The 24413-nt window shown below is 44.2% G+C and overlaps 1 protein-coding gene across 1 annotated transcript in view; it reads left to right on the plus strand.

Moving 5' to 3' along the window:
• The window catches only part of CDH23 (cadherin related 23), a 569738-nt gene that overhangs the window by 132494 nt on the left and 412831 nt on the right, over positions 1 to 24413 (plus strand). The window contains exon 6 of the mRNA XM_025203550.1: positions 972 to 1064. Within this exon, the coding sequence (XP_025059335.1) occupies positions 972 to 1064 (93 nt within the window). The remainder of the gene's footprint in view (positions 1 to 971; positions 1065 to 24413) is intronic.

Raw genomic sequence — 24413 nt, forward strand, 5'->3', positions numbered from 1 at the left:
CCTGCTCCAGACTCACCCACCCATGCTAAGCAGCAGTGGCAGCAGCCAGGCACAAGCTGTTGCTCAGTGCAGGGGAAAGCGGCCCCTCCACTTTGCCGCTGCTAGGCCCTTCTTGCTGTAGCTGTCCGGAGCTCGCGCTTGGGCTACCCTGCAGCTCTTCTGCACTGCCCAGAGGCAGCAGTGACAGATTGGTGCTGCAGGGCAGCCTGTGTGTAGGCTCTGGGCAGCTGCAGCAAGAAGGGCCTGGCAGTAGTGAGGGGGAGGGATTACTTTTCCCTTGTGCTCAGCAGCAGCTTCTGCCTGGCCACTGCCACTGCTACTGCCACTGCCCAACATGGGTGTGAGGTCCAGAGCAGGTGTGGGGTGGTCTGGGGTCGGGGCTGTGTGCGCAGGTTCGAGCTAGTCCGGAGCTGGTCCACAGTGCCAGGCCAAGTCTGGAGAGGGCACGGGATGGACCGTATTTTGCCCACCCTTGGTCAAAATAGATGTGTGCGATTAACATTAGTTACAAAAATTAACACATTAATTTGTTTTGCATTAGTCGCATATGTTAACTGTGATTATTTCTACTAGGGCTGTCAGTTAAAGGCACAAAACATTTACGTTTCATGAAAAGCTTCAGGGACTAGTGTAAAAACATTGATTCTGGGGAACATGGGAGCTACAACACTGCCATCTACCCTACAAGGGGAGCTCTAAGGAGTGGTGTGGTCATGCTGGATACTAGGCAGTAGACAAACTCAACCAGCAGGAGACATTGTAAGAAATGTGGACCTCCAACTGTATCAGAGAAAAGAAGAGAATGAGGCAGCCGTAGCTCTAGGGAAGGAGCTATTTGCTAAAAACATAATCTCTTCCTGCCTGGATCAGTCAATCTACTCTATCCATTTTCAGAAATCTTTTGAAGCTGAGGCAGCTCAGGAGTTTGATGACAGTGTAACAGCTGTATGTTCTAATTCTTCTGGCTATAGGTGATCAAGGGGACAGTGAATATCCAAGTGGGAGACGTGAATGACAATGCTCCAACATTTCATAATCAGCCTTACAGTGTCCGCATTCCAGAGGTAGGAACCTGGATTTGTTTGGGGGAGATTCCTTCCCTGAATGATTTATTCCCCCTACCCCTCAGTGCAAAATTTGTCTTCTTGTTTCAGTATAAAAGGAATAGACCTGTTTATACTGCCATGTAGTAAGGTTATTGCTTCCTTGGATGTCTGGGTCTCAGTGTTGATCTCTGACTTTTCTGCCTGTCTCACATACGGAGTTCTGTGAAGAATGAAGTCCTTGAAAGTGGTCACTGGTTTCAGAAATGCAGGAGCAAACTTTGGGACAGAGCAAAGCCTGAAAGTAATCCTAAATGGGAATCTAGATTTTGCTTCCACTTTCCTTGGGTAGAAGGAATAAGGAAGCCCTTCTGTTTTCATTTTGTGTGGAAATAAATGTTCCAGCAGGCCTTTCTAGTTTGGGTCAAACTCTGGGAAAGATGTGCCTGCATGATTCTGCACTCTCAGATAGCTTGGCTTCTCACACAGCTCTCCCAAGGAGGGAAATGTTTCTTCCAGATTAGTTTGGCCATCCTGGCGGCCAGGAAAAAGGTAACCTCTGGTTTTGTCACCAAGGGAGATGACTGTGTGAGCTCAGTATTGTAGCATAGTACAAGGAGCTAATCATCTGGTGGAGACTTAGGACAAGCTTCAGGATTACTAGGTATAGCCTGGCAGCATGTGTTGGAGGAAGTGACTATCCCTGGTATTTTTGGGGAATTTTAGACAAATAGATTGAAATACAGGTTTGCACTAAGTTTACCTCCCCCCTGGTGGATGCTGGGCTGTACCCTCTTTTCCAAGTCTGGAGGATCCCTCTGCCTGGGCAGTACTAGGGCAGGCTTGTTCCTGGAGCACACAACTGAGTACGGATGAGAACAGGAGAATATCTGTCCTTATGTGTGAAATCAAACTGTCTTTGGTAATTGAGAAGTACAAGATATTGCATTACAAATGGCATGTTGATATGCTAATTGCTGGCAGCCAGCTGTGCTAGGACTTCAATCTTTTTCCATCCCTCTCTCCCATTGGGGTGACACTTTTTTAGTTAGCCTCCAGTTTTAGTCCCTTTAACTCTGTCTGATTCTGTCTAAAGCAAGTTGTCTGAGATCACTGTGTCAATGATGCTGGGTCAAAGGCATTTCTTATTTTTTTCAGAATGCAAACTTTTAAAGAAACAACTCAACAATAGTTGTATCGTCTACTTCCTGCATCTCCTTGGGAGTGACTGGTTCTCTCTTTCTGCTGATGCTTTGTACAGTGATATGCCTGAAAGAGGATTTTATAGCTGGTTTGTGAAATGAAAGGGCTGTCTATGTTAGACATGCCTGTTTTGTCTCCACAAGGCCACTCTGTGATATAGGTGAATAGGGATTGATTTTAGTTGAGTTCACGTCCTTCCTTGAACATAGAGAACTTCATCTTCTGTTCCTCTCCTCCTCTTTTCAAGTGGTTTTCCCATCTACAAAAGTAATGCACTTCCCCCTTGAATATAGGTAGGTCCAGAAAATAATATTTTCCCTACTTTACTTTAGATGTATCTTTTATATTCTTATTTATGGTGTCTGATGGAAGGGGCTCCCTCCTCATGAAGAGAGAAATGGAAACTGGATTTCTAATCCAGTGTCATTCCTGGTGGGTTTAAGCCCCTATGTTTCTATAGCTGAAGCAGTCACACTCATTCTGCTCTCACTTGTGGCTTGCCCCATCAGAACCAAGACCATAAATCTCCAGCCTTCCATATATCTTGCATTTAACCTGCCAGTATTGACCTTGGAGAGATGGGGGAACAAAGGCCCAGTCATGGATTCGAATATTAAGGCTGGTGAGGGAAGGATTTTTGTTGGTTGAGAAAAGAGTTTGTGGCAGGAGCGCTTGATTTAAAAAAAAATCTTGCTGTTGATCTCTTGCCCTCTTTTCAGTGTGCCTCACTAGATCTGCAGTGAGGAGTTTGCCAAGAGTCCTTTGGTCTACCTTGCTCTTTTGGCTGTAGGGAGTATCGGGGCTCCCCATAATGCACCAGCTTTGCGTCTTGACTGCCAGAGGTTGTGCTCTTTTGGAAGTTGGCCTGATCTAATTAATGATCTTCATATGCCAGTTTTCAGCTTCTGTCCACAATTTTTAACAGAGGGCATGGATAAGGGGTAATGAGCTACACACTTATTGCTCAGCCAGTATCCTAGAGGCACTTCTGCTCTACCAGGGAGATAACATTTCCAAGGTGTTTTCTTTTTGTGCACTCAGGCACTGAGAAAGGAGGAGAAAGCATCCTTGTTGCTCTGAGTTGGCAAGTGTTTGCCTTTCTCCTGACCACAACATCCTGTTATGTTTCCCGATGCCTGTTAGCCACTCCCACTTCAGGTAGGAATTTGGGGTGCAGGAGCTGCCTGCCTGTTCTGTTGGCTAGAATGGAACAAGTGAGAAAAAAATGTTTGGCTATGTCTGCTGCAGTCAACTGGTGCTGGGTATCTACAGCTGCCATTGACTTTACCTGGATGAGTAGATTCTTCACACCTTAGCAAATCAGGCTCTGGCATGCATGTTGAAGTGCCCATTAAGAGCTTTGTACTGGCCATGTTACCTCCAAGTGTCAGCCTGCCACTGAGCTGAAGGTACACTCTACAGTTTTTCTTCATGTCAGCCCCAGAAATTACAGAAACCATGAACTTTATCACCAGGGATTTAGGTTTTCTGTTTTCCACAAAAAAAAACATTTTAAAAAAGAGTGGATTTTCCTTTTTTACAGAGAAGAAAGCAGATTTTTTTTTTAATTTTAACTGAGATACCCATGGATATACCACTTTTGCAAAGAGCTGTTTGCAGGATGGCAGAGCTCCAGCCTACAAGAGCTTCTTGCAAAAAGGGTGGCAAGCCCTAAGTCCTCTCCCGAGGGTGAAAGAGATGGGGAAGGGGCAGGATGCCTGAAACTGTCAACCAGGGCTTGGCTCAGGATTGCCTTCCTTCCTGGAGCCTTTGAGGTAAATGGGATTGCAAGGGGCTGGGGGCCAGCTGGGGGCCCACTCCAGTGGGTCTGTGGGTTGGGGATGGGGGCACTGGCAGGACTGGGGGGATCCTCTGGGGTGGGTCTGGGTGACTGCCAGGCTGGGGGAGGTTGGAGGCTGTGAGAAGAGCCAGCAGGGTGGGCGAGTGGCAGGGTGAGGGTGTATGGGGGCAGGGGGGCAGGGGGCATTGAGGGAGAGGGGAGATGTCTGTTGGAAGCACCACATGGAGGGCCGGCCTGGGCCGATGGCGTGTGGGCCATTGGGCCGGGTGGAAAGCCGCACATGGAGACAGTGTCACACACCCTCAGAATGGGTGGTCTCTGTTCCTCCCTGTGTGGCTTCTATTGGAGTGCTAGAAGCCCCATGTGGAGGCATGGAGCCCACCCAGCCCAATAGTGTGTAGCTCCCAGTCCATGCAGCATTGGGCTGGGCCGGCAGGCTCCGTGCTTCCATGTGGGGCTTCCAGCACTCCAGCAGGAAGCCACCCATGAAGGCATATGATGCCCCAGCCCAACAGTGCATGGCTCCCACCTACAGTGCCACGAGCCCCACATGCTGGCATGGAGCCAGCCTGGGTGCAAAGCTGTGTGCCAGAGGGCTGGGTCAGCTGTGTGCCAGCACATGCAGGTCCTGGGACTCAGCTGGAGGTGCTTGCTGCCAGAGGTTCTTCCTGCCACGGCCATGAGATCCCCAAGCGCCTGCTGCTGCTGAGCTACTTGGGGGGGGTGGGCTGTAGACTGCAAACCCCACACTCACCCACAAACTCTACACACACCCACAAAACCCACACCTGCCCACAAACCCCACATACTCCCATACCTACATCCCCCCACACCCTTTCACAATCCCCACACCCCAATTATACCAAGTACATGCATGTATTTCTAAAGAAGGTTTGAATAGTTATATTTAGTTTAATTTGTAAAATAAAAATAAAAATTGCATAATTTTGAATTTTTCTGCATATAATTCTGAATTTTTCTATGTATAATTCCCTGGGGTGTAAAGAGTGGTCTCAGTAAGAGCTCTTCCATGATGAAAAACCCAAAATCAAATGCCAACATATATAGGTATTTAGAATTTATTATAGTGACACTGTCAGGCTTCCAAATTGCTTTAAAACTGTAAATATATCAGCAAAACTTTGTGTTCAACTGATACCTCTATATATAGTGGCCTTTCATTGTATTCACAGATTTTGGGGTTTTGATCAGAAAATTTGTGATTTTTTTTTTTTTTTTTTTTTTTTAATTGAAGAAAACCATGATTCCTGTTTATCACAGTAATATTCCCTGCTGCTCAATCAAATAGAGGAGTGTGTTGGGTGATTGGAGGATAACACAAATTATTTTGTATCTCTGCAATGACATTTGCTAAAAATTACTATGCCAGAATTACAGCCTTAATGATAGTATTTCCAAGAATGAGGGACAAGTATTGTTGTGATAGGATGCAGCAGTGATGGGGTTCAGTGGACTCTTTACCTTCCATGCAGCTTTTGATGAACAGTTGACAGTGCTAGAAGAAAGAGACATCTTTGGCAAAAAGAGCTTGCACTCCAGTTTTAAGATCAGACAAACAGACATAGTGAAACAAATAGAAGGGGAACTCAAGGAGGGAGAACAGTTCGGCAGTACTACAAAGACAGTTTTGTATATATCAGCTATTTGTAAAACCTGGAAATAATGATGTTTTTCTGTTTTTTACTTTGAGATATGTGAATATATTTATAGCAAGTGTCCCAGCTGGAGCAACAGGAAAAGAATGATTTAAACCTATTATCATTGTGTGGCAGTAGGGAAGTTTAAAAAAAAAAAAAAAGAGACTGTGCATAAATAAGTGAAATATGAAATAAACTGACCTCTAAAAATACTATTGCATAATACCATCTCTCAAAATCTATTTGAATTGTGAATGTGAAATATTTGGACGTGGGGTGCGTTTTGCAGCTTGCCTGTTAGTGTGAGAGGGTGCTTGCAAGTGGTTTTACTGGAGAAGAAAATGGACCATTGAGCCTTCAGTTCATCCTTGCCATGTGTAGCTCTGAATCTCAGACTGGAGATCTGCACTTGGTGCTTCAGTACAACACCTGTGGCATACTCGTCTGCCATGTCTGTCGCATCTTAATTACACGACAGTCACCTGCCTGGAATAGCAAAGCAGGTGTGTGTGTCTTGTGGGAGAGGGACTCCCACCCTTCAGTTTACTATTTTCATGTAATTATCCATTGCATCTGGACAAAGGATCCTTCAGTTCACTTGTCGAAATCTAACGAGGCAGCACAGATGCTTTCAAGTCTGTAAAGAAAAGGGGAATCCTGTTAGAACTGGCAACTTTAATTCACCAAGCTGGCCGCCTTAACAGAGCTCATTAACTTCCTGTGTATTCATTTCAGGCTAATGCCTGTCATGCTGACTGCTGCTTGATTTGCTATAATAGCCTTTTATGGCTTTCCAGTTTTCTAAAACATGTTTGCCTATGTCTATGCCCCGCAGTGCTGCTGTAGTACATTAGTTAGGCACCCGTGTGCCTGCCACACTGACCTTCAGGGTTTGTTCACTCCCTACCCCTGTATCTGCTACACAGACTCTTTCTTTTTCCCCCCATTCTCTTCTTCTGCCCTATCACTGCATTTCCATATTTCTTAGTACAGAGGTTGTCAACCAGGGGTACACATACCCCCCGGGGGTACTTGAGAAGGCCCTAGGGGGTACGCGTGGGCAGGCGGGGATGGAGCACCACCACACAGTATTCCACACTGCCGCACAGACGCTGCCTGCCTGGCCAGACGCAGAGGGTAGGGGAAGCTGGCACACGGTGGCTGCTGCTGCTCCATGTCCAGCTGTGTGCCACTCCCCCCCGCTTGGCGGCAGGGAGTACACTGCTCCGCATCCGGCCACTGCGGGGTACAATGATTCAAAAAGGTTGAAAACCCCTGTCCTAGTATGGTGGTTTTCATTTGTTTGTTTTTTAAATCCAAAAGAGTATAATCCTGAAATCTTCCTCTTTGTTCTCTACCTGTATTGATAAATTCCAGAAACATAGTTTAATGTATGAGAACTTGTCTAGTATTGGATTGTCCAGTTTCTGGCAGGTAATATTAGATATGCCGTGCTCTGGCAGTTCTTGTCTATTTTATCTAATCCAGCTATCTATCACTTCATTTTCCTTAATCTGTAGGTAAACAAGATGGGTCTGCTAGACTGACATGATGCAACCATACTGTGTAAAACAAGTTAATGAAGTCAGAATAGAATGCTTTGTGCTGTCAGGGTAGGCACAGAATATTCTTCCTAGGCACTGCATTGCACCCCTGTCCAGTCTACTAATGCATATTGATCCAGGACAGGTAGCTCCCTGTTCAGTGCATTAAGCATCACACTCAAGGTAAGAGTCCCTTGCAGTGAGTACAAGTGGTCATGGGACCTGGCTTAGGTTTAGGCTGCTTAGTTTATGCCACCTCAATTTGAGTTGGGATCTCTGGGTGCAAGCATTCAGCACTCGTCAGGAGGAAAGGCAGGGAGTCAAAGGCAGGTAAGTTGGGTTTGGCGGGGGGGGAGGTCATGTTTGGTGGGTCTGGGGAATGAGATAGTTGGGGGGGAGAAAGGGAAATAGTGGGCACTTGTACATGTGATGAAATTGGGCTTTCTAGCAGTTTAGTTGCCCTTTTTTACTGGTTTAATTGAGTCACAGTTTATACCTGCAGCGGCGTATTACAATTCAGTTTCATCACGCTGTAAATGTGCGGCAGTGTATTTTGATTTAAATGACTTTACATAGCAAAGTAAAATATATCTAATGTACCTTAGTTTGCTACATAACAAATTGCAGTGATACATCTGGAGAAGATGGTGGGGATGGTTCACGGGGCCCTGGAAGCCCAGGTGTGTTCAGGGTAACTTGGGCTTGGCAGGCTTCCAGCACCCCGTACACCATCCCTGAAGCCTTCTCTGACTGCCAGCACACCCAGCTGCCCTCCTACTGCCTTCCTGCCCTGCCCCAGGGGCAAGCCAGCCTGTTCCTGGGTGGTCCCAGGCAGTGGGAAGGTGATGGGGACAACGCACTGGGTGGTGGAAGCCCACCAAGCCTGAGCTTCCCTGAGCATACCCGGGCTTCCAGGGCCCCATGCACTGTTGGATCGGGCTGGGTGCTGCCTGTGAGCTGGGGCAGCACCCGCATAGCCAGCACCCCACCTGGGCAGCCGTGGCAGGGGCCACCACCATAGAAGGAAGGACCGGTTCCCCCCACAGCTCAGGGGCTGCATGGCCCAGAGGCAGCTTGTGCGGTCATGCCCTGCCAGAAAAAAAAAAAAAAAGTGGTGAGGGGCCTGATCTTTTTTCCCCCCCTTTCCCGTGGAGCCTGTCTGCCTCTCTCGTAGCTGGGAAAGCAAGCCGCTGGTGGGCCTTGAGCTGTGGGGGGTCCCCAGACATCCCCTCTGCAGTGGCAGTGCCCCCGGGTGGCACCCACCCACTAGCAGCCTGCCCAGGTGGAGGGAAGAACCAGGGCTCCCCACAGCTTAGGGGCTGCTCAGTCCGCCAGCAGCTCAACCCTCTGACCACAGGAGATGCAGACAGGCTCCATGAGGGGATAAAAAAAAACAACAAATAATTGGGCCCTTCGCTACTTTTTCTTTCTTTCTTTCTTTTTTTTGGTGGAAGCGTGCCCACACAACCCCTGAGCTGTGGGGAACATGGTCCTTCCCTCCACAGCGGTGATGCCCCCTGGGGTTGCCTAGGCAGGATGCTAGTGGGCAGGTGTTGTCCAGGGGGTGCCACCAGTGCAGGGCCCACTGGCAGCTCACCCTCTGGCCATGGGAGAGGCGGGAAGGCTCCAAAAAAAAAAAAAAATTGGGCCCCTCACCATTTCCTTTTTTTTTTTTCTTGTGGAGCCTGCCCACAGCCAGGGGTTGAGCTGCCAGCAGGCCATTGCTGTTCTGTAACAGTGGCAGTAGTCCCTAAATTGAAACGGTGAGTTTTTAATTGTTACAATTAAAAACCCACCATTTTCAATTTAGGGGAACTAAACCCCCATCATGTGTACAAGCACCCTGTCTGATCAGGATTGGTGAGGGGGTAAAAACAGCACAACCCTGGACTGTGAAAAGTGCCTGAGCTTTCCCACTCACCCAGGGCTGTGCTGGGAATGCGTTCAAGTATTGCTAGGCCAGGTTAACCCATTGAAGGTCGGGTTAACCTGTGCCAGTCTAAAGTTAGTTCTTATTTGATGGCAATTAACTTTAGATCAGGAGTGACATTTTTAAGGCAAACTAAACCTGCGAATGCTTGGACACACAGGTCTAAGATCTAAGCTTGGTTAGGGTGATCTAAATTTAATGCTTGTACTCACCCTCAGCTTTATAAAATGTGTGTCACTGCACATCTGATTTTATCAGCTTTATAGATATTCCAGATCGACAAGATGAAGTCTTGGATTTTGCACACTCCAAGCAAGAGCTGTTAAATCTCAATGGGCCCAGTATCCATTAGCAGAAGGCATTGTCTACTATACAGATTTCCCGATTGGTTCTGCAGAAAATCTGAATATTAGACAATGCAAGACAGGAGAGTGGGCAATGCTGAGAAAATGGTGGCAGCACGCTTTTGAATTAAAATACATTGAAGGTGTTTTAGTTCAAAAGTGTACTGCCACCATTTTCTCAGCACTGACACGCATTTTGCCATTTATACAAATGTATGCGCTGCAGTGCCAGGCACTTTTAAAAGTGTCTGGCGCTGTGATGCAAGCACGTGTACAAATGCCTTTAGTTCCTGACTCTTACTAAGTATGTCACGATTTCTTGTAATCCCTGGGGATTTGGGGTTTCTGATTGGTTGACAGCAATATCAATTGATCTTTTCCCTCTTGATCTGAGCGCTCCATTGGGTGATTTCCTACAGGTATTTTGTCTTCTTTAGCAGCAGTGTCCACATCTTCTTCCTTCTATTACATTTACCACACTGAATGATTTATACAGTAATATGTATTATTGGGTTACATTGTCTGGCATAAAACTATCCCCTCGGTCACGCTTTAGGTACCAGACTGCCATTTAGTGCCTCAGCTACTCATGAGATGATACTTACACCAAAAAAATACCTTTAACTTGACAAGACATATTAATTTATACTAGGGCTTTATATTGAAGAGTCTTCTACTGCATCTATAACCATCCACCTATTGATCTGCGAGAGAGCAGGACAGAGACCAATAAATCATCTCCAAGCTTCTCCACTTCTGGATTGAGTCCATGAGATGCCAGTGCCTCTGGGTTAAAGGCTGTCTTAAGTATTCATCGGTACTTCCAATGGGCATTTTCTGTGCTAAATTTTTGACCCCCTCCTCCTTTTAGCATGAAATATGTTTACTGAGAAAGCTCCTTCAAGCATCAGATAAGGGGACACCATTAAAAAAAAAAAAGCTGCCTTTGGCTTTGTAGCCCAGCAATTGTTGTCTGAAGTGGGTTAGATCAGGGGTTGACAGCCTACATCCTAAAGAGTCATTTTAGCCAGCCTGCAGAGCTGGGGAGTGTTCAGTAGTGTTTCTGTGGTAGGGGGTCTTGGAGAAGCAGACACAGTGGTACTCTTGGTGTGGGGGTGGAGGGGTGGAGGAGTAGTGATGGCAGCAGCAGCACAGTCTGGGCTGGAAGCATCTGGTGCCTGGAGCTTGCCCACTATCCCCTTCATTTCTGAAATATGACTGAACCCTAGTTTAAAGTATTTAAAAGCATGAGACATGAGAAGGCGGTGGGGTGTGTGATTGTTCTGAACCTGCATAGTATGCATCCCTCCAGTAAGCAGCCAGGCTCCCCCCCCTCCACCTGCTAGTCTTCTGTTAAGTCTTTACTCCACAGACTTCTTTGCAAACTTAAGTATCAGCTCATTCAAAGAAAATAAATAAAAATAAGCCCCAATAGGAGGCAGGGGAGGAAGAAAAGGTACATCCCTGATGCTGTTAAAAATAGAAAAGCAGACAAAGGAAATTTCTGCAAAGCCAAGCTCTGGGTAGGTAACTACAGCCCAGCTTGTTGGTATTGGGTCCTCTGAACTCACGTTTGATTTACCTCTTTATCTGAACTGGAAATGTGCTGGGTATGCAGTAACTCACCATCTATCTATAACAATCACTTCTGGTAAGGTAAAAGTCTCAGGAAATGAGACATCACAAGCCTATGGTCACCAATCTCTTTCTTAATATGTTGGCCCAGCTGAAGTGATGTTATATTTTAATTGGGCTAAAAGGTGGGCTGCTCCCCAGGTTAGGGGCTGCAGAAGGGAGTTGCCATCACACTGCTTTATGTAGAACCAGGCAGGACTCAGGGATGAGGGGGGGGGGGACGACAAAGCCTCAGATGTAATTAAAATTATTGTTTTGTTTTAATGGTAATAATGTTTGTAATTACATTGGTTTCCCTGTTGATCCTGCCCTGGAGTCTTTGGGGGCCCATATAATTCTACTGCGATGGCTACATGGCCTGATGCTGTGAATATGAAGCAGTTGGAATGAGGATGAAATCCCAGCTCAGCCACATTAGCAATTCTCTTGCACACTCCTGGCCACCTTTTATTTTTTTTCCTTAAATAAAGAACCTTTAAATTGAAGGAGATGATAACAGCTCTGATAGGAAAGATATTCTTGCTACGTTGTAGGGCTGTCTGTAGCGCAGGCTGCTTTTCCTTCTCTCTTCATTTTTCCCCCTCTGCTTACTTTTGCTTAACTATCCACCTTTGTTTCTGTGTACTTTTAAGACCTGCACGAATAATTCACAATGAATAATATATCTGCCAAATCTATCTTCCCTCCCCAATTCGCAGAATATCTGCAAGCTGATCAAGATTCCTTGGAATACTTAGCAAGCAAAAAACTATATCTTTTAATTTTCTGGAGTGATCGCAAGCTGTTCTGTGAATGTGCGCTAATCTACTGGTGTTATTTGCTTGTGATTTGTTCTAAAACTAAGTGTTTCTGATTGTTGGCTGGGCATTTAAACATTTCCAGCACAAATTTTCCTTTATAAGAATATAAACTTCAGTTTATTCAATTACTCATGAACATAACTTTGTAATTTGTATTCTGTAAATGTTCATCCCAACAAAACACCCACTTGCATGAATGTGAATACTAAAGTACTGTGTGAGAACAACTTAAGAAAAGGAATTAAAAATTTTGAATGAATATTCTGGCAAAAAAGTGTTGAGGGTTCCACCCAACTCAAGCATATTTAACAATAATAAACACTGCTCAGTCACCTGGGGCTGCAAAAGCCCATGCTAAGGAAGGGTCTTTTTTTTTTTTTTTCCAATGACTAGATGAGTATCTCTCTCGCTGTCTTTTAGTGGCATTTTATGTTTGGGATAGTAAATTCAGTGCTGGTAAGAAGGGTCACACTGACACCCATAGAGACTGATATTTTCCCCCATATGATAGCATAGATCACAAGTTTGATTGGGAAAGTTCACCTTGTGGGCTGAGACAGGAGGTTAGTCTAGCATTCAACTTCAAAAATGAATTTATAGATTAAAGAGTTTATTTCCTTACAAGGGGCTGGACAGTGGAGGATCAGCCAGGCAGAGACGAGCCTGAGCCTGCGCTTACCTGGTTATCTCCTCATGCCTTGCTTATCTCCTAATGCCTTGCAGCACCCTTCAAAGTAACTTGTGGCACCCCAGCATGCCATGTCAGCCTGGCTGAGCATTGTTGGCTTAAATCCTGTTTCCCTCTAGTTTCTAGATTTAGTTTTTAAAAGTTCCCTGATAGTTTGGTAGATGTAGGCCCTGGACAGGTGAAATGTTTATACCTGTTTGATAAAAAGTAGTGGATGGATAATGCAAACCTTTAAATCAGGGTAATTTTGCCCATTCCCGTGGACAATGCTGTTGAAAGGATCAGGGATGAAACTCTAATGGTGTGAGCTGCATCAAGGTGAATGCAGATAGATGAAACCCAAACTGAAATAGCTGTTTGCTAAAGGCAAACAAACTAATACCTCCTTCCCTACCACCTAATGGCAAGGCACAATAATAGCCACCTACTTTGTTAAGCTACCACTTGTCGTGGAAACACACGCAGCATACTTTTGGGTCAGGTCAGCAGAAGCTTTTATTTAAAAGAAACTACAGCTGTAGGGGGGATTCCAAAGTGACATGGATTTCCCAAGCACTTGGAAGGGGTCCCCCCAAGAGCAAAATCAGGAGGCTTATATACTTTTTAACAGTTGCTTACAACTCACGTGATCATATAGTGAAATTAGCATGAAAAGCGGCTATAATATTACTTCATTATTTCTTTGCTGTAATCAGGATGGGAACTAATGGGGGAGGCGAGGTTAGTTCACAAACCTCCTTCTTGCACCTGGAAATCAGATTTGTACATACTTTTTTGCTATCTTCAAGGCCGCGGTGAGCGAAGCAGTTGCAGAGGAGTTACAAAGAACAAACACTTTTTCTTATCTGTTCTACTATACAGAGCCAGCAATTCTCCACAAAGTGGTTATGTCATCTTATAACTAAAATAATCAAAGTTTAAGGCATATATTTTTTCTGATTCCACACACTGAACAGCTTCATATATGTCCAGTTTAATTTGTCATTATACAAAACTATGTGGATTATATAGGGGCATATGTTTGTCGGTTTAGGGCTTTAATCTCTGATTTGTAACTCATGTTCAAGCCTCGCTTCTTGTGATATCTGACTCTCTTTCACCTTGAGTTTCTAATAACCTAGCTGGTTATCCAGGCCAGTCACCTCAAAGGGTGGTTTTGAAGATCTGTGAAACACTATGTTTAAAGGAAGCACTATCCTTAGTTTGCTTACAGTGAGCACCTGTAGTTTTAAGGCAGTAGTTCTCTATGCCTAGCTCCCGATTAGACTGGGTGCTGTGGACACAGTATCAAGAAAAGATTTTTTGTTCAGATTTAGAAAATGTGCCTGCCGCATTTGGGATGAAGCCCATACAAAGAATCCGTGCTTGTCCTTTTGGAAGGAAGTGGAGACTACAAAACATGGCTACAAGTTACAGTCTCACACTGTATTTGCATACCTCAGGCATGTTGGAAGGCAGGAGGCTGGATGTTGAGATCCCTTGCGTATGATCGACACAGTAACTGCACACCCTGGAGTGTGCTCTTGTTCTGATAAAAAAAATAAATAAATAAATAAAAAAAATAAATTTATTTGAACATCTTGCCTCAGGCTCCCTGACCCATGCAAGCTATTGTGCCTCGCTGCTTGGCATTCTCCCCAAGCACTACTGTTTCAATCTGCCCAGTTCTGGAAACCAGTGGAATTATCCCACCATTGTTTGTCTGCAGTGCATGTAGGAAAATGGGACAGCGATGGATTCCATTCGCTCTCACAGGAACTCTGCATTGTGACAAGTCCCCATTTCACAGATGTGTAACAATAACCCGCAGCAAGTGAATGTTACAAAGCATCTTGAACAGCCGCTGCCAGAGCCATCCATTCAGTTTGCCTATGAACTTAAGACAGAACATGACCTCTGATTTATTTGCATGTACTGTCAGGGGAAGATACACCCTTGAAGGCTTTCTCTATTTTTAATTTTATTCTATTCTGTATATTGTTGCTGTTTCCTTATTTTTTTAATTGCAGCTGTTGTTGCTGGGTTTTAATTCCAGCCCCTGTTAGTTCTGACAAGTTAGTTTGTTGGCAAAATAACAGGATAGATCTTCATATTTTCTCTCTGACACTGAAGAGCTTGTCACCATGGGCTCATTTTGATGTGTTCTTTGGCACAAAGCTTCCTCCTTCCTAGCTAGATGGAATTATAATAATTTAGTTGAATTCTTAGCAGCCTTTAATTTCTTTCCAAGTTTGTACACCAACAAAGTAGAAGTGGTGGGACATGCCACAAGACATGGTTTCCTTTAATAATCTTAAGTAGAAGCATAGTGTCCACCTGTTAAAAAGCCATCTTTTAGCTGGATAAGATAATGTTTTTGAGAAGGTTTCATTTGAGCTCTAATCACTATGTAGAATATAATACCCCTGGAAGAAACAACTGTCAGAGTTTCTCTCCTTCCCTCTAAACCCCATATGTGATCTGTGGAGATTGGCTGATTTCTGTATTATCCTGGCTGTCTGAAAGTTAAAATGCATCTTTGCAAAAATAAAAAGTCCAAATTCTACCTTAAAAATTAAAGCCTTGATCCCTTTTTTAGGTTATTGAGAGGCCATGATACTGACCATATACTATCCAGAACCTCTCAGCTCCTATTGAACATACAGATGGGACTGTGAACAGAACAAACATAATCCACAAAATATAAATAGTCTGAATAATGCAGAAGTCATTGAGTTGAGTTTTTGCTGACATGCCTTCAGTAATGGGTGGGGAGGGAGGCGGGGTGTAATGCCATATGTATTGGCAGAAATTGTGATATTTGGCTTTGGAGCAGGTTTTCATCAAATGTTTTCACATACCAGCAAAATGCAAATTGGTTGTTAAACACAGGAACGTTCCCATGTTGTCTTGAGCATGCTAGCCTTGCACTGGTGGAGGTTCTCTAAGATGAAAGGTTACATTTGCAACTACATTCTAGCACTGGACTCCAACTTCTTTTGCCTCTCTTCTGATGTCCTTGAAAAGATTAAAGTAAATAAAAGGTGATGATATAAATCAAGGCTGTGTAAATGGTGGCTCCTACCCTTAATGTGTGGCCACTGGGCTCCCACCTGACTGCAGATGCCCCTTGCTCCAGCTGCAGCAGTAGCCAGGGGCTTAGAGCTCCCCCTCCCTTCCCTGGCTTCTGCTGCTTCACCTAGCCAGAGGGTGCAGGGGAAGGCAGCATGACAGTTTCCAGTGCCTGGTGAGCTGGCAGCCTGGAGCACCCATACAGCCTGGAGTTGCAGGTGAGTTGGGGTGCTGCAGTGTGCCATGCAATGAGTAGGGGAAGCATACATCCAACTGCTTACATGGTGCAGTGGGGTAAGGTACTGTGCATATGCATGGTGTACAACCTGGGGGGCTCATGGTGCAGCCTCTGCTGTTGCACCCTGCAGGTCATGTGGCCCTCAACTACTGAGAAGTTTGGACAGTCCTGGTGTAAAAGCCAGAATTTGGCCCACAGGATTGTGTGTAGCTCATATCAGGCACACACATAGGATTTAAACCTGGAATTGTATAAATAGGTAATTAAGGGCGTGTGTAGATGAAATACAGGGCATGTGTGTATGACACTTTAAAGCGGGTTAAATGCTTTTGCGCCGCTGTAATGGTGTTGGTGTTTGCATGCATCAGCGGTGCATTGTGCAATAATTCCAGCCGCTGTAACACATTCGGTGGCGTAATGCACCTTAAATGACTTTGGGGCGCAACAGACTAAAACACTTCCAAGGAGTTTTAGTTTATTACCCTACAGCTGTGGAGTGAAGCATCGGGTTCCATGTGGCTCAGGCAGCCTGGTAGTAGCACCAGGCTCTGTGTGGCTGTGTAGGCAGCCTGGCAGTAGCCTGGGAAGGCAGGCTCCACCGAAAGGAAAGAAAAAAAAAAAGCAGCAAGCCTGACTTTTCTCCCTGCCCTGCCCTCTCCCCCAGGAGCCTGCCTGCCTGCCTGAGCTGTGCAGGGACCCCGTCCTTCCCTCTGTGACTGCGGTGCCCCCTGGGACTGCCCAATCCGGGTGCCTGTGGGTGGGTGCTGCCTGGGGGGAGCACACCACTGCTGTGGAGGGAAGCACCAACCCCCCTCTGCAGCCCAGGGTCCGCTTCACCCATTGGCAGCTCGCCCTCCTCTCCCCGCCACCAGAGGCATGTAAGACACAGGTGTACATGACACAGGGGCTTACCTTGCCCAAAATTGACAGTGTTTTTAAGAACCCACTGCTTCAGTTTAGGGCCCCCGTTTTGTCTGCACATTTCCTAAAACATTACATGGTACATTGTACCACACAGACAAAAGAGCAAATGGTGGGGTTTCAGTGACAGAGCTGGAGAGTGAACATGTGGAGCACAAGGTTTAGAGGTTATCAAACAGTCATTCTCCATCACTTGCTGAGTATTATTTTATGTATGAGAAGCAGTTTCAGGGCAGCAAGCTTGCTAAACCTGAGAATTTCCAGCTCCCTGAATATTGCTGGCATGTCAGCTTTTGTGTCTTTATTGTTAGTATGCACCCTCACACATTATGACAGACACTTAAAAACCTCTTTGGAAATTTTAACTCTTTCCCCCTGCGTGATTCCTCAAGATCAAGAGTAAAGATTCTCCACCTCTGGGAGTCCTGTCATTTTGTCCCACTTCAGTGGTATATACAAGATCTTGGCTCTTTAAAACATGCACTCAGGAAGTGAAATGAGAGACGCAACAGAAACTACTGGGGCGGAAAACTCCAAATGGTGTGGAAGTAATGTCTAAAGTGCACTGGAGATTACAGTCATTTCTAAGAGGCAAAACTTTAGCTGTTTGGGGAGGGGATACTGCAGCAAAAGATGAATGAAGGGGGAGAAGAACCTAAAAATTAAAAATAATCATGCAATTCAGACTAGCATAGTTCTGCAGTAGAGGAAAGGGGAGCTGAGGAAGGCAGAAAGGAAGGAAAGCAGCAAATGTAGATCTCAAGAAGAGGAGTGTGTGAGGCAGCAGGCCATTCTGTGCATCTGTGGTAGAGCTGTCATGCTGGGAAAATAAGACTCCTAAAGCCAAAGAGCTAATCTCAGGGCCAAACTAGAAAACCTAAATACAGATGAATTTTCCAAGTTACAAACACCAAGTCAGCAAAGGGAAAGGTGAGTGCTGAACCTAGATAAACAGGCAACCAGCCATCTAACCATGGCAGAAAGAAAAAAAATAGCCACTTTCCAAGCTTCTCATTCCCAACATACACATAAGTCATGTACTGAGTCCCTGCCTCTGCCAAAGTTGTAACCATAAAAGTCTCCACACAGTCCCCTCCCTATGACTTCCTTGCTTTTTTGAAGGTGCAGAAAATGAAAGCTTAAAAGTGTCAGGAATTTAACAATCTTGAAAATTCATAGTCCCCTGTATTTTCCAAGAAAAACTGTCTCTGTCTTTAAGAGCCACAGAAAACTTGTAAACTCAGCATCACTTATTACTAACAATGGAGAATTGTCAGAAGGCCCAAGAGCAAAGAAATAATTCTGGATTCACTGCTAAGAGTTGGGCACTTATTCCGGTGTCCAGGGGTCTTTAGGAGTAGTTTAGCTAAGGGTAGAAAAGGTCAGGGGAGGAAGTGCACAAGGGGGAATACCAGCCTGCCTGTATTGGTATAAATCCATACATTGCCTTGGACTGTGATTGTGCAGCGCAGTGATTCTCAGCTAGAATGCCATGGCACCCTGTAGTGCTGTAAGATTCTGTTAAGAGTGCTGCAGGGTGCCATGCAACATCCGCACAACATCCGCTACGTGTAACATATGCTACATACAACACTTGCACGTGATTCACAACAGAGATTTACAATAGGAATGCAGTGTCAAAACTATTCTGACCTGCTGTGGGCTTTTGAGTTCTTTACAATAGAAGAATTGCTCTACTATTTTTCTGTTGTCAAGAAATAAGTGAAAGCTAAAAATTGGCATTTTCCAAGGGGTGCTTTGAGTCTAATAAGTTTGTGAACTACTGGACTAGTGTCACTTCCCCTGTAGGATAAAAAAGGAAATTTTGGAATGGTTAGGCAGCTGATGTGCTGAGACCTACCTATCACGTGGCCCAAAGCTGTCTCATTATTCATTGGTGTTTCCCATCTGTCTTGTTTTATATTTCACTGGAAGCTGTTTGGACAAGGGAGAATAGCTTTTTCAGTATGTGCTGGTAGGATCCTGCCCACTTTTGGCACTCACCTAGAGCAGGATTTGGAGTGAGGCTTAACACCCATTGTTGTACTTAGAAAGCAGGTTTTTAAACCTAGTGCTTTATGAATTGACACAACACTTGGTTGATAAATAGGAGAAAGGCTTGTTTTAATAACTACCAACAAGCTACAAAACTAAATAACTGAAAAAGACTCTTTTCCAATATAAAACAAAGCTATTAGTCCTTAGTATTATCTTAGCTGCACAGAGATCTTTACCCAATGAAGGCAAGAAGTAGTTCTTGTACAGCCTCAAAGCATGAATCCTTCACTTGTTGTCTGGGTGGCAGGATAGCTTCTTGGTCAGGACTGCACAAATCTTGCTGGCAAATCTGCTTAGTTTTTATACTGTTTAATTGTATAGCTTCAAAGCATTTTTCCTTGATGGCTGGCTGATTAGAGTCCTAAACAGGGAGGAAAAGGTTGATTATCATAATGCAACTGTTAATTGCCTGGCTCCTGTTTTTTTCTGCAACCCATAATTTTAAGTCAGTTTACAGGTGCTGGGTCTGAGTGGTCCAGCAGGATCCTTAGAGGGGTCACCAAACCTGTCTTTGGGTATGTATTTATCAGTGAGGCAAATTTGCGATAGCTTGCATGGGTTATGTCTGTTTACCAAACTCCAGACATACATTACACCTTAGATATTGTGCCTGTTAATGTGAGCAGGGTGCATTTGTTATGTACGGGGCATCGATTCCTGTACCTTTTACAAGGTTCTCTTGAAATTCATATTTAGTCTTTTGTTGTCTTTTGCTGCTAGGTCAATTGAAATGCATATATAGTTACCTTGCCTTCACTGACTCAACTTTTCCTTTGGCTATCTTACCTTGGAAATACACATGATGAGCATGTCAGGACTCTGCCAATACTTTTAACCATCACTTTTCAGGTGTGGTAGAAGTTTGAGGACTGTTATTAATTTATGGTATGGGTCTGGTATTGGGTATCGCAAGCACTCCACTGTCTTGATGCCTGATGGGTTGCAAGCCATTAGTAGAGTTTGATTTTCGTGTGGCAGTCTTGTTACCACAATCCAGTCTTGCCCCAGCCATTGTCTTGTACACTGTCCAAGCTTTCACAGTTTTCATATGCAGCACCTTCAAGTGATGCCGGCTGGAGTTTGATTGTTCTTCTCTGAGAATCGGGTCTCTTTCAAGCACCTAAAAGTTCTTTTAAAAATGTTTGGTTTTAACCATGGTGATGTCAGCAATGCTGTAATTAATAAATTATATTAGTGTTGTTGTTTATGATAGTCTGGATTTCAGACTATCAGCAGCAACAACACTAATATAATTTACTCATTATAGTAAATATAATAATTTATGCTATATAATTTACTAATTATATGGAGTTACTCTCATAGTGGCCGTGTCTACACAAAATGCTTACTGCACAGTAGCTCATTACTCCTGAGCAGTAGCGTCGCGGGGCACGACCTGTGACATGATGCTACTGCATATTAGTAACAAGCTACTGTGCAGTCAGTGTCACCATGAAGCCATAAGGGGATGCCATAAGGGGATGCACACTAACCAGTAATGCTGGTTAGTGTGCAGTCATTTAGTACTTGAGTATGCAAGTACTAAATGACTGCTCAGTAACAACTGTGCAGTCAGTGTCTCATGTAGATGTGGCCAGTGACTACCTAACACAGGATGTCATTATTTTCTGTGAATGAGTACAGCAGAACACTTTCTAATCAGCAGACAGGTTCCTTTGTACCCTCTGCTTGTAACAGTACAGATGTGACGCAGTTCCTTTCTGTTGACTTCTCTCTTTGTGCACTGGCATCAAGTTTTATGGCAGCAGGGGTTTCCCTGGCTCTGGAGATAGATTGGTTGGTTGACTTTGTAATCAGGCAGCAGAGGGAGCTGACAGGTAGCACCAGCTTGGTGTAAAACCTACACTACAAGCATTTATTTCCATTCTGCATTTTATCTTATTTTTAAAAATAATAGATGCTTACGGCTAGTTCTGGAAGGTGAGGCTGGTTTTACATGATATCCACATGCATAGGCTGCAGTGCAGGGCTGTGGGAGCAACACAGATGGTTGGACATGCAGGTACATGTTCATGCAAATACATAGTCATTATGGGTATGTGTTTTGTAGTCATATCTTAGCTTATGAATTATGTTAAGTTATAAGTCTTGGACATTTATATTTCAGAGTGTGAGGCTGTGTCACATTGTAATTGCAAAATATGTCATAGTTGGGTCATGAGTGTATTGAGCAATGTCCAGTTAGGCCTTTAAGATGAGCCTTCATTTTCCTTTGCCACCACTCATTAAATATATATTCCAGTGCCCTTTAAAGCTTAATATTGTGGTGATCTTCCTTTGGCAAAAGGAGGAAAGTGTCATCTTTTCATTGGTGTTACATCTGAAATAGGAAGAAGACTTGTTGCAGAGCAACAGGAGATGGTCCTGGTTTCCAGGGTCAAGTGCAATAATTCTGAGGTGCTCCTACGCTTTGGCTGAAGGAGACGGAGATCTGACCAGGAAACCAAGTCGGAAGTAGGTTTGCTTGGGTCTGCTGCACTTTAACACAGTTTTGCTTCAATAATTAATCTTTGCATTCAGTCACTGTATTTTTTTTTTCTTCTGCTCCCTCTAATATCCTCAGTAACTATAGTTTCATCCTCTTAATAATCTATTCAGATATGTATAGTACCATCCATCTTAGTATACTAGGCTCTTTACAAACATTAGAGAATTAAGGCTCACAAAAGTCCCATGGGGTGGGTACATTTTGTTCCTATTATACAGATAAAGTAGTAGAGCCTTTCAACAACCTATTTTTTCTTCTTTTAATGAAAAACAGTTTTGATTGATTGACCAGAACATTTGAAAAAGTTGTCATTTTAAGGATAAGATTATATAGAATTTTTTTTTGTTCTGAAAAAAAATTAAGTATTACATACATTTGTATTTCTTTTGTGCTTATACTTTCATTATTTTTACTTGATTTTGTACTGTATCAGTAGCAGCATGCATAATATGCACTATCCTCATGACTGTCGTATTTTGACATAATCTTTGAAATAGTTAAGGGCAGCTGTTACTTAAATGGTAACAGAGACATTTGTCCTAGTGTCAAACTGTTTCTTTACAAAAACCAAAATGTACTTTGATTTAGAAAAGATATAATGTTTTAAGGAGTATTTAGTAGCAGCTGCCGTTAATGATTTTAAAAATATAAAATGTTCTTGGATAACTCCATTTTTGTTTTGTGAAATTAATTTTTAAAAAGTAAAATAAATATACAATTCAAACAAAATTTTGGAATTTAAATACCAAATTTTCTAAAGCTGATTTTTTCAGAATTTCTTATTTCCGTAGAAATTTTCAAAACAATCATTTTTGTTTCCAGTAGCCAGTAGAACAAATTCTGAAATATCAACGTTTCCTCAAAGGAAAACATTTGGCTTTGTTTAAAGGAAGCACTATCCTTTCAGTTCCAGCAGAGGCATAGCAAGATTAATGTTAAAAACTTGACAAAGAACCTGTAGTTTTAGGGTGCCATATTTTAAATGTGCCAGACTTGAGACAACTGGGGCATAATTTTGGGATGAAACTAAGCACCTGTAACTCTAGTGACTACAGTTGGTTGGTCTTCCCCTTTGAAAATCAAGCTGTCTTTCAACTTGAGCATCAAAAATCTATTTTAATAATATTTGGCTTGGTGCAACAGTGAATAAGTTTTGAAAACCATTAGTCACAAACATAAAATTCTGTCCTTAGTGTTCACATTCACAAATTTCACAAAAGTAAAAGAACATTGTTGTTTGATACCTGCTGCTGTATGCAAAGTATTGTTTCTATTCTTCATTAGCTATGCAGGTCAGTCCTGGCTTGACTAAGTCTCAGTGTGCTGAATCATTTGCTGCCCACACCTGAGGATTAGTAGTTCTGTTGCTGTTTTCAGGATGACATGAACATCAGGCCAAATTTGGAATAACAATTGAACTTTTAGAGGCAGAAAACATGTGGAAGGGGGATCCCTTATGCTTGATTTGCAGCCTTCAGCTCAGCTGTTTTATCCTTGCCCTCCCTGGACTGTACAGCCTCTTCCAGGTTGTGGTTTCCTACCAAGCCCCTTCTGCTGCTGTTGCCATTATTCACTTTCACACCTGCCCCAACTCATTCATTCATCCTATGTATAAAATAAATACAAGCATTAATGTCTGTTCTTGCCCAGAATGAACCAAACTGATTATATTCCAAGTTTTATCTAGACTGGCTTAGATCTGAGTTCAGGTATTTTCTTTCCTGCAAGAAGACTTGTCTTCAGGTCACCAAGCCTGTGGCTTCAATAAAATGTGATGCCAAGCAGAAGTGCATATGGATCTTTGAGCATTCCCAGCTCTGCAATATTTATTCCTTCTGAGTAGCAAAACTGGATGAATGTGCAGGAAATGAGCTTCATAAATATGCTTCTTCAGTTTTCTTTTTCTTTGCTCCTGCTGTGTCTCTGCCACTTTACCTTGCTCTTCGAATGTTACATTCTTTACTCATTTTTCAGCTCCAGTGGCTCACATTCTATTGGCTCAGTCCTGGCAATGGCTTACTTTCTCTTTTGGTTTTTATTTAATGGCTTTGGAGACTTTACCCTGCCCCCCCCTTCTCTCCATCCAATAAGCCTAGATAAATGGCTGTAAATGAGAGGCCAAGACATTTAAGACACACATGCCTTAGTTTTGTGTTTTAATGCAATCCCAAATGGGGTAGATAAGGGGGTCCAGGTGATGTGGGCAAAAAGAACGGAGTTATGCTGCTAGTTTATTGCCACTGACACCAATTTATTTTGCTTTATCTGGGGAGTAATGATGATTTTGGCTTTCACTTGTAAAATCTAGTAAAATTCTTACTGGGTCAGCTGCCTTTGTTTCTCCTTTAATGCCATATGCATTATAACAACACTTTGTTAGGTAGGAGGCACTGTATTGGGAGGTACAAGAGAAGCAGAGAGACTGACTAGTGCAGGGGTGGGCAATATGGCCCCCCGGGCCGGATTCAGCCTGCGAGGCCATCCTATCCAGCCTGCGGGGCACCTAAAAAAAATTTTGAAAATTGAAATGTATCTGTCCTTGGTTCCTGTCAAAAATGACAGGAACCAGCAGCAGTAGGACCCAGGGGAAGCCCTGGCAGGCTCCTGCAACAGCAGGACCCGCCCGGCCCCACCCCCCCTAGCCGGAAACCCCAGTAGGGGCTTCTGGCCTGGGACCACGTGGCTGCCCCGGTGCTGGAAGCTCAAGTAAAGAGGTTGGAGCAGGGAAGGAGCTGGTGCGGGACATGAGGAACAGCGGCCCCGCACCCACCCCGTGGCCTGTGCTCCCTGCTGCAGCCACTCGCAGCCTTCGCAGGGCTGTCCTGAGCAGGCACAGGCAGGCTGCGAGTGACTGCAGTGCAGGGCACCGGCCACGGGGCAGGAGCAGGGGCAGGGCCGCTTTTCCCCACGCTCAGAACCAGCTCGTAACCCAGCCCTGCACTGGCTCCGGGCTTGCTCGTCAGGGCTGCGCCGTGGCAGCAGCAGCTGCA

Source organism: Alligator sinensis, unplaced genomic scaffold, assembly GCF_000455745.1.
Source record: "Alligator sinensis unplaced genomic scaffold, ASM45574v1 scaffold546_1, whole genome shotgun sequence".
In the NCBI taxonomy this organism is placed as follows: Eukaryota; Metazoa; Chordata; order Crocodylia; family Alligatoridae; genus Alligator; species Alligator sinensis.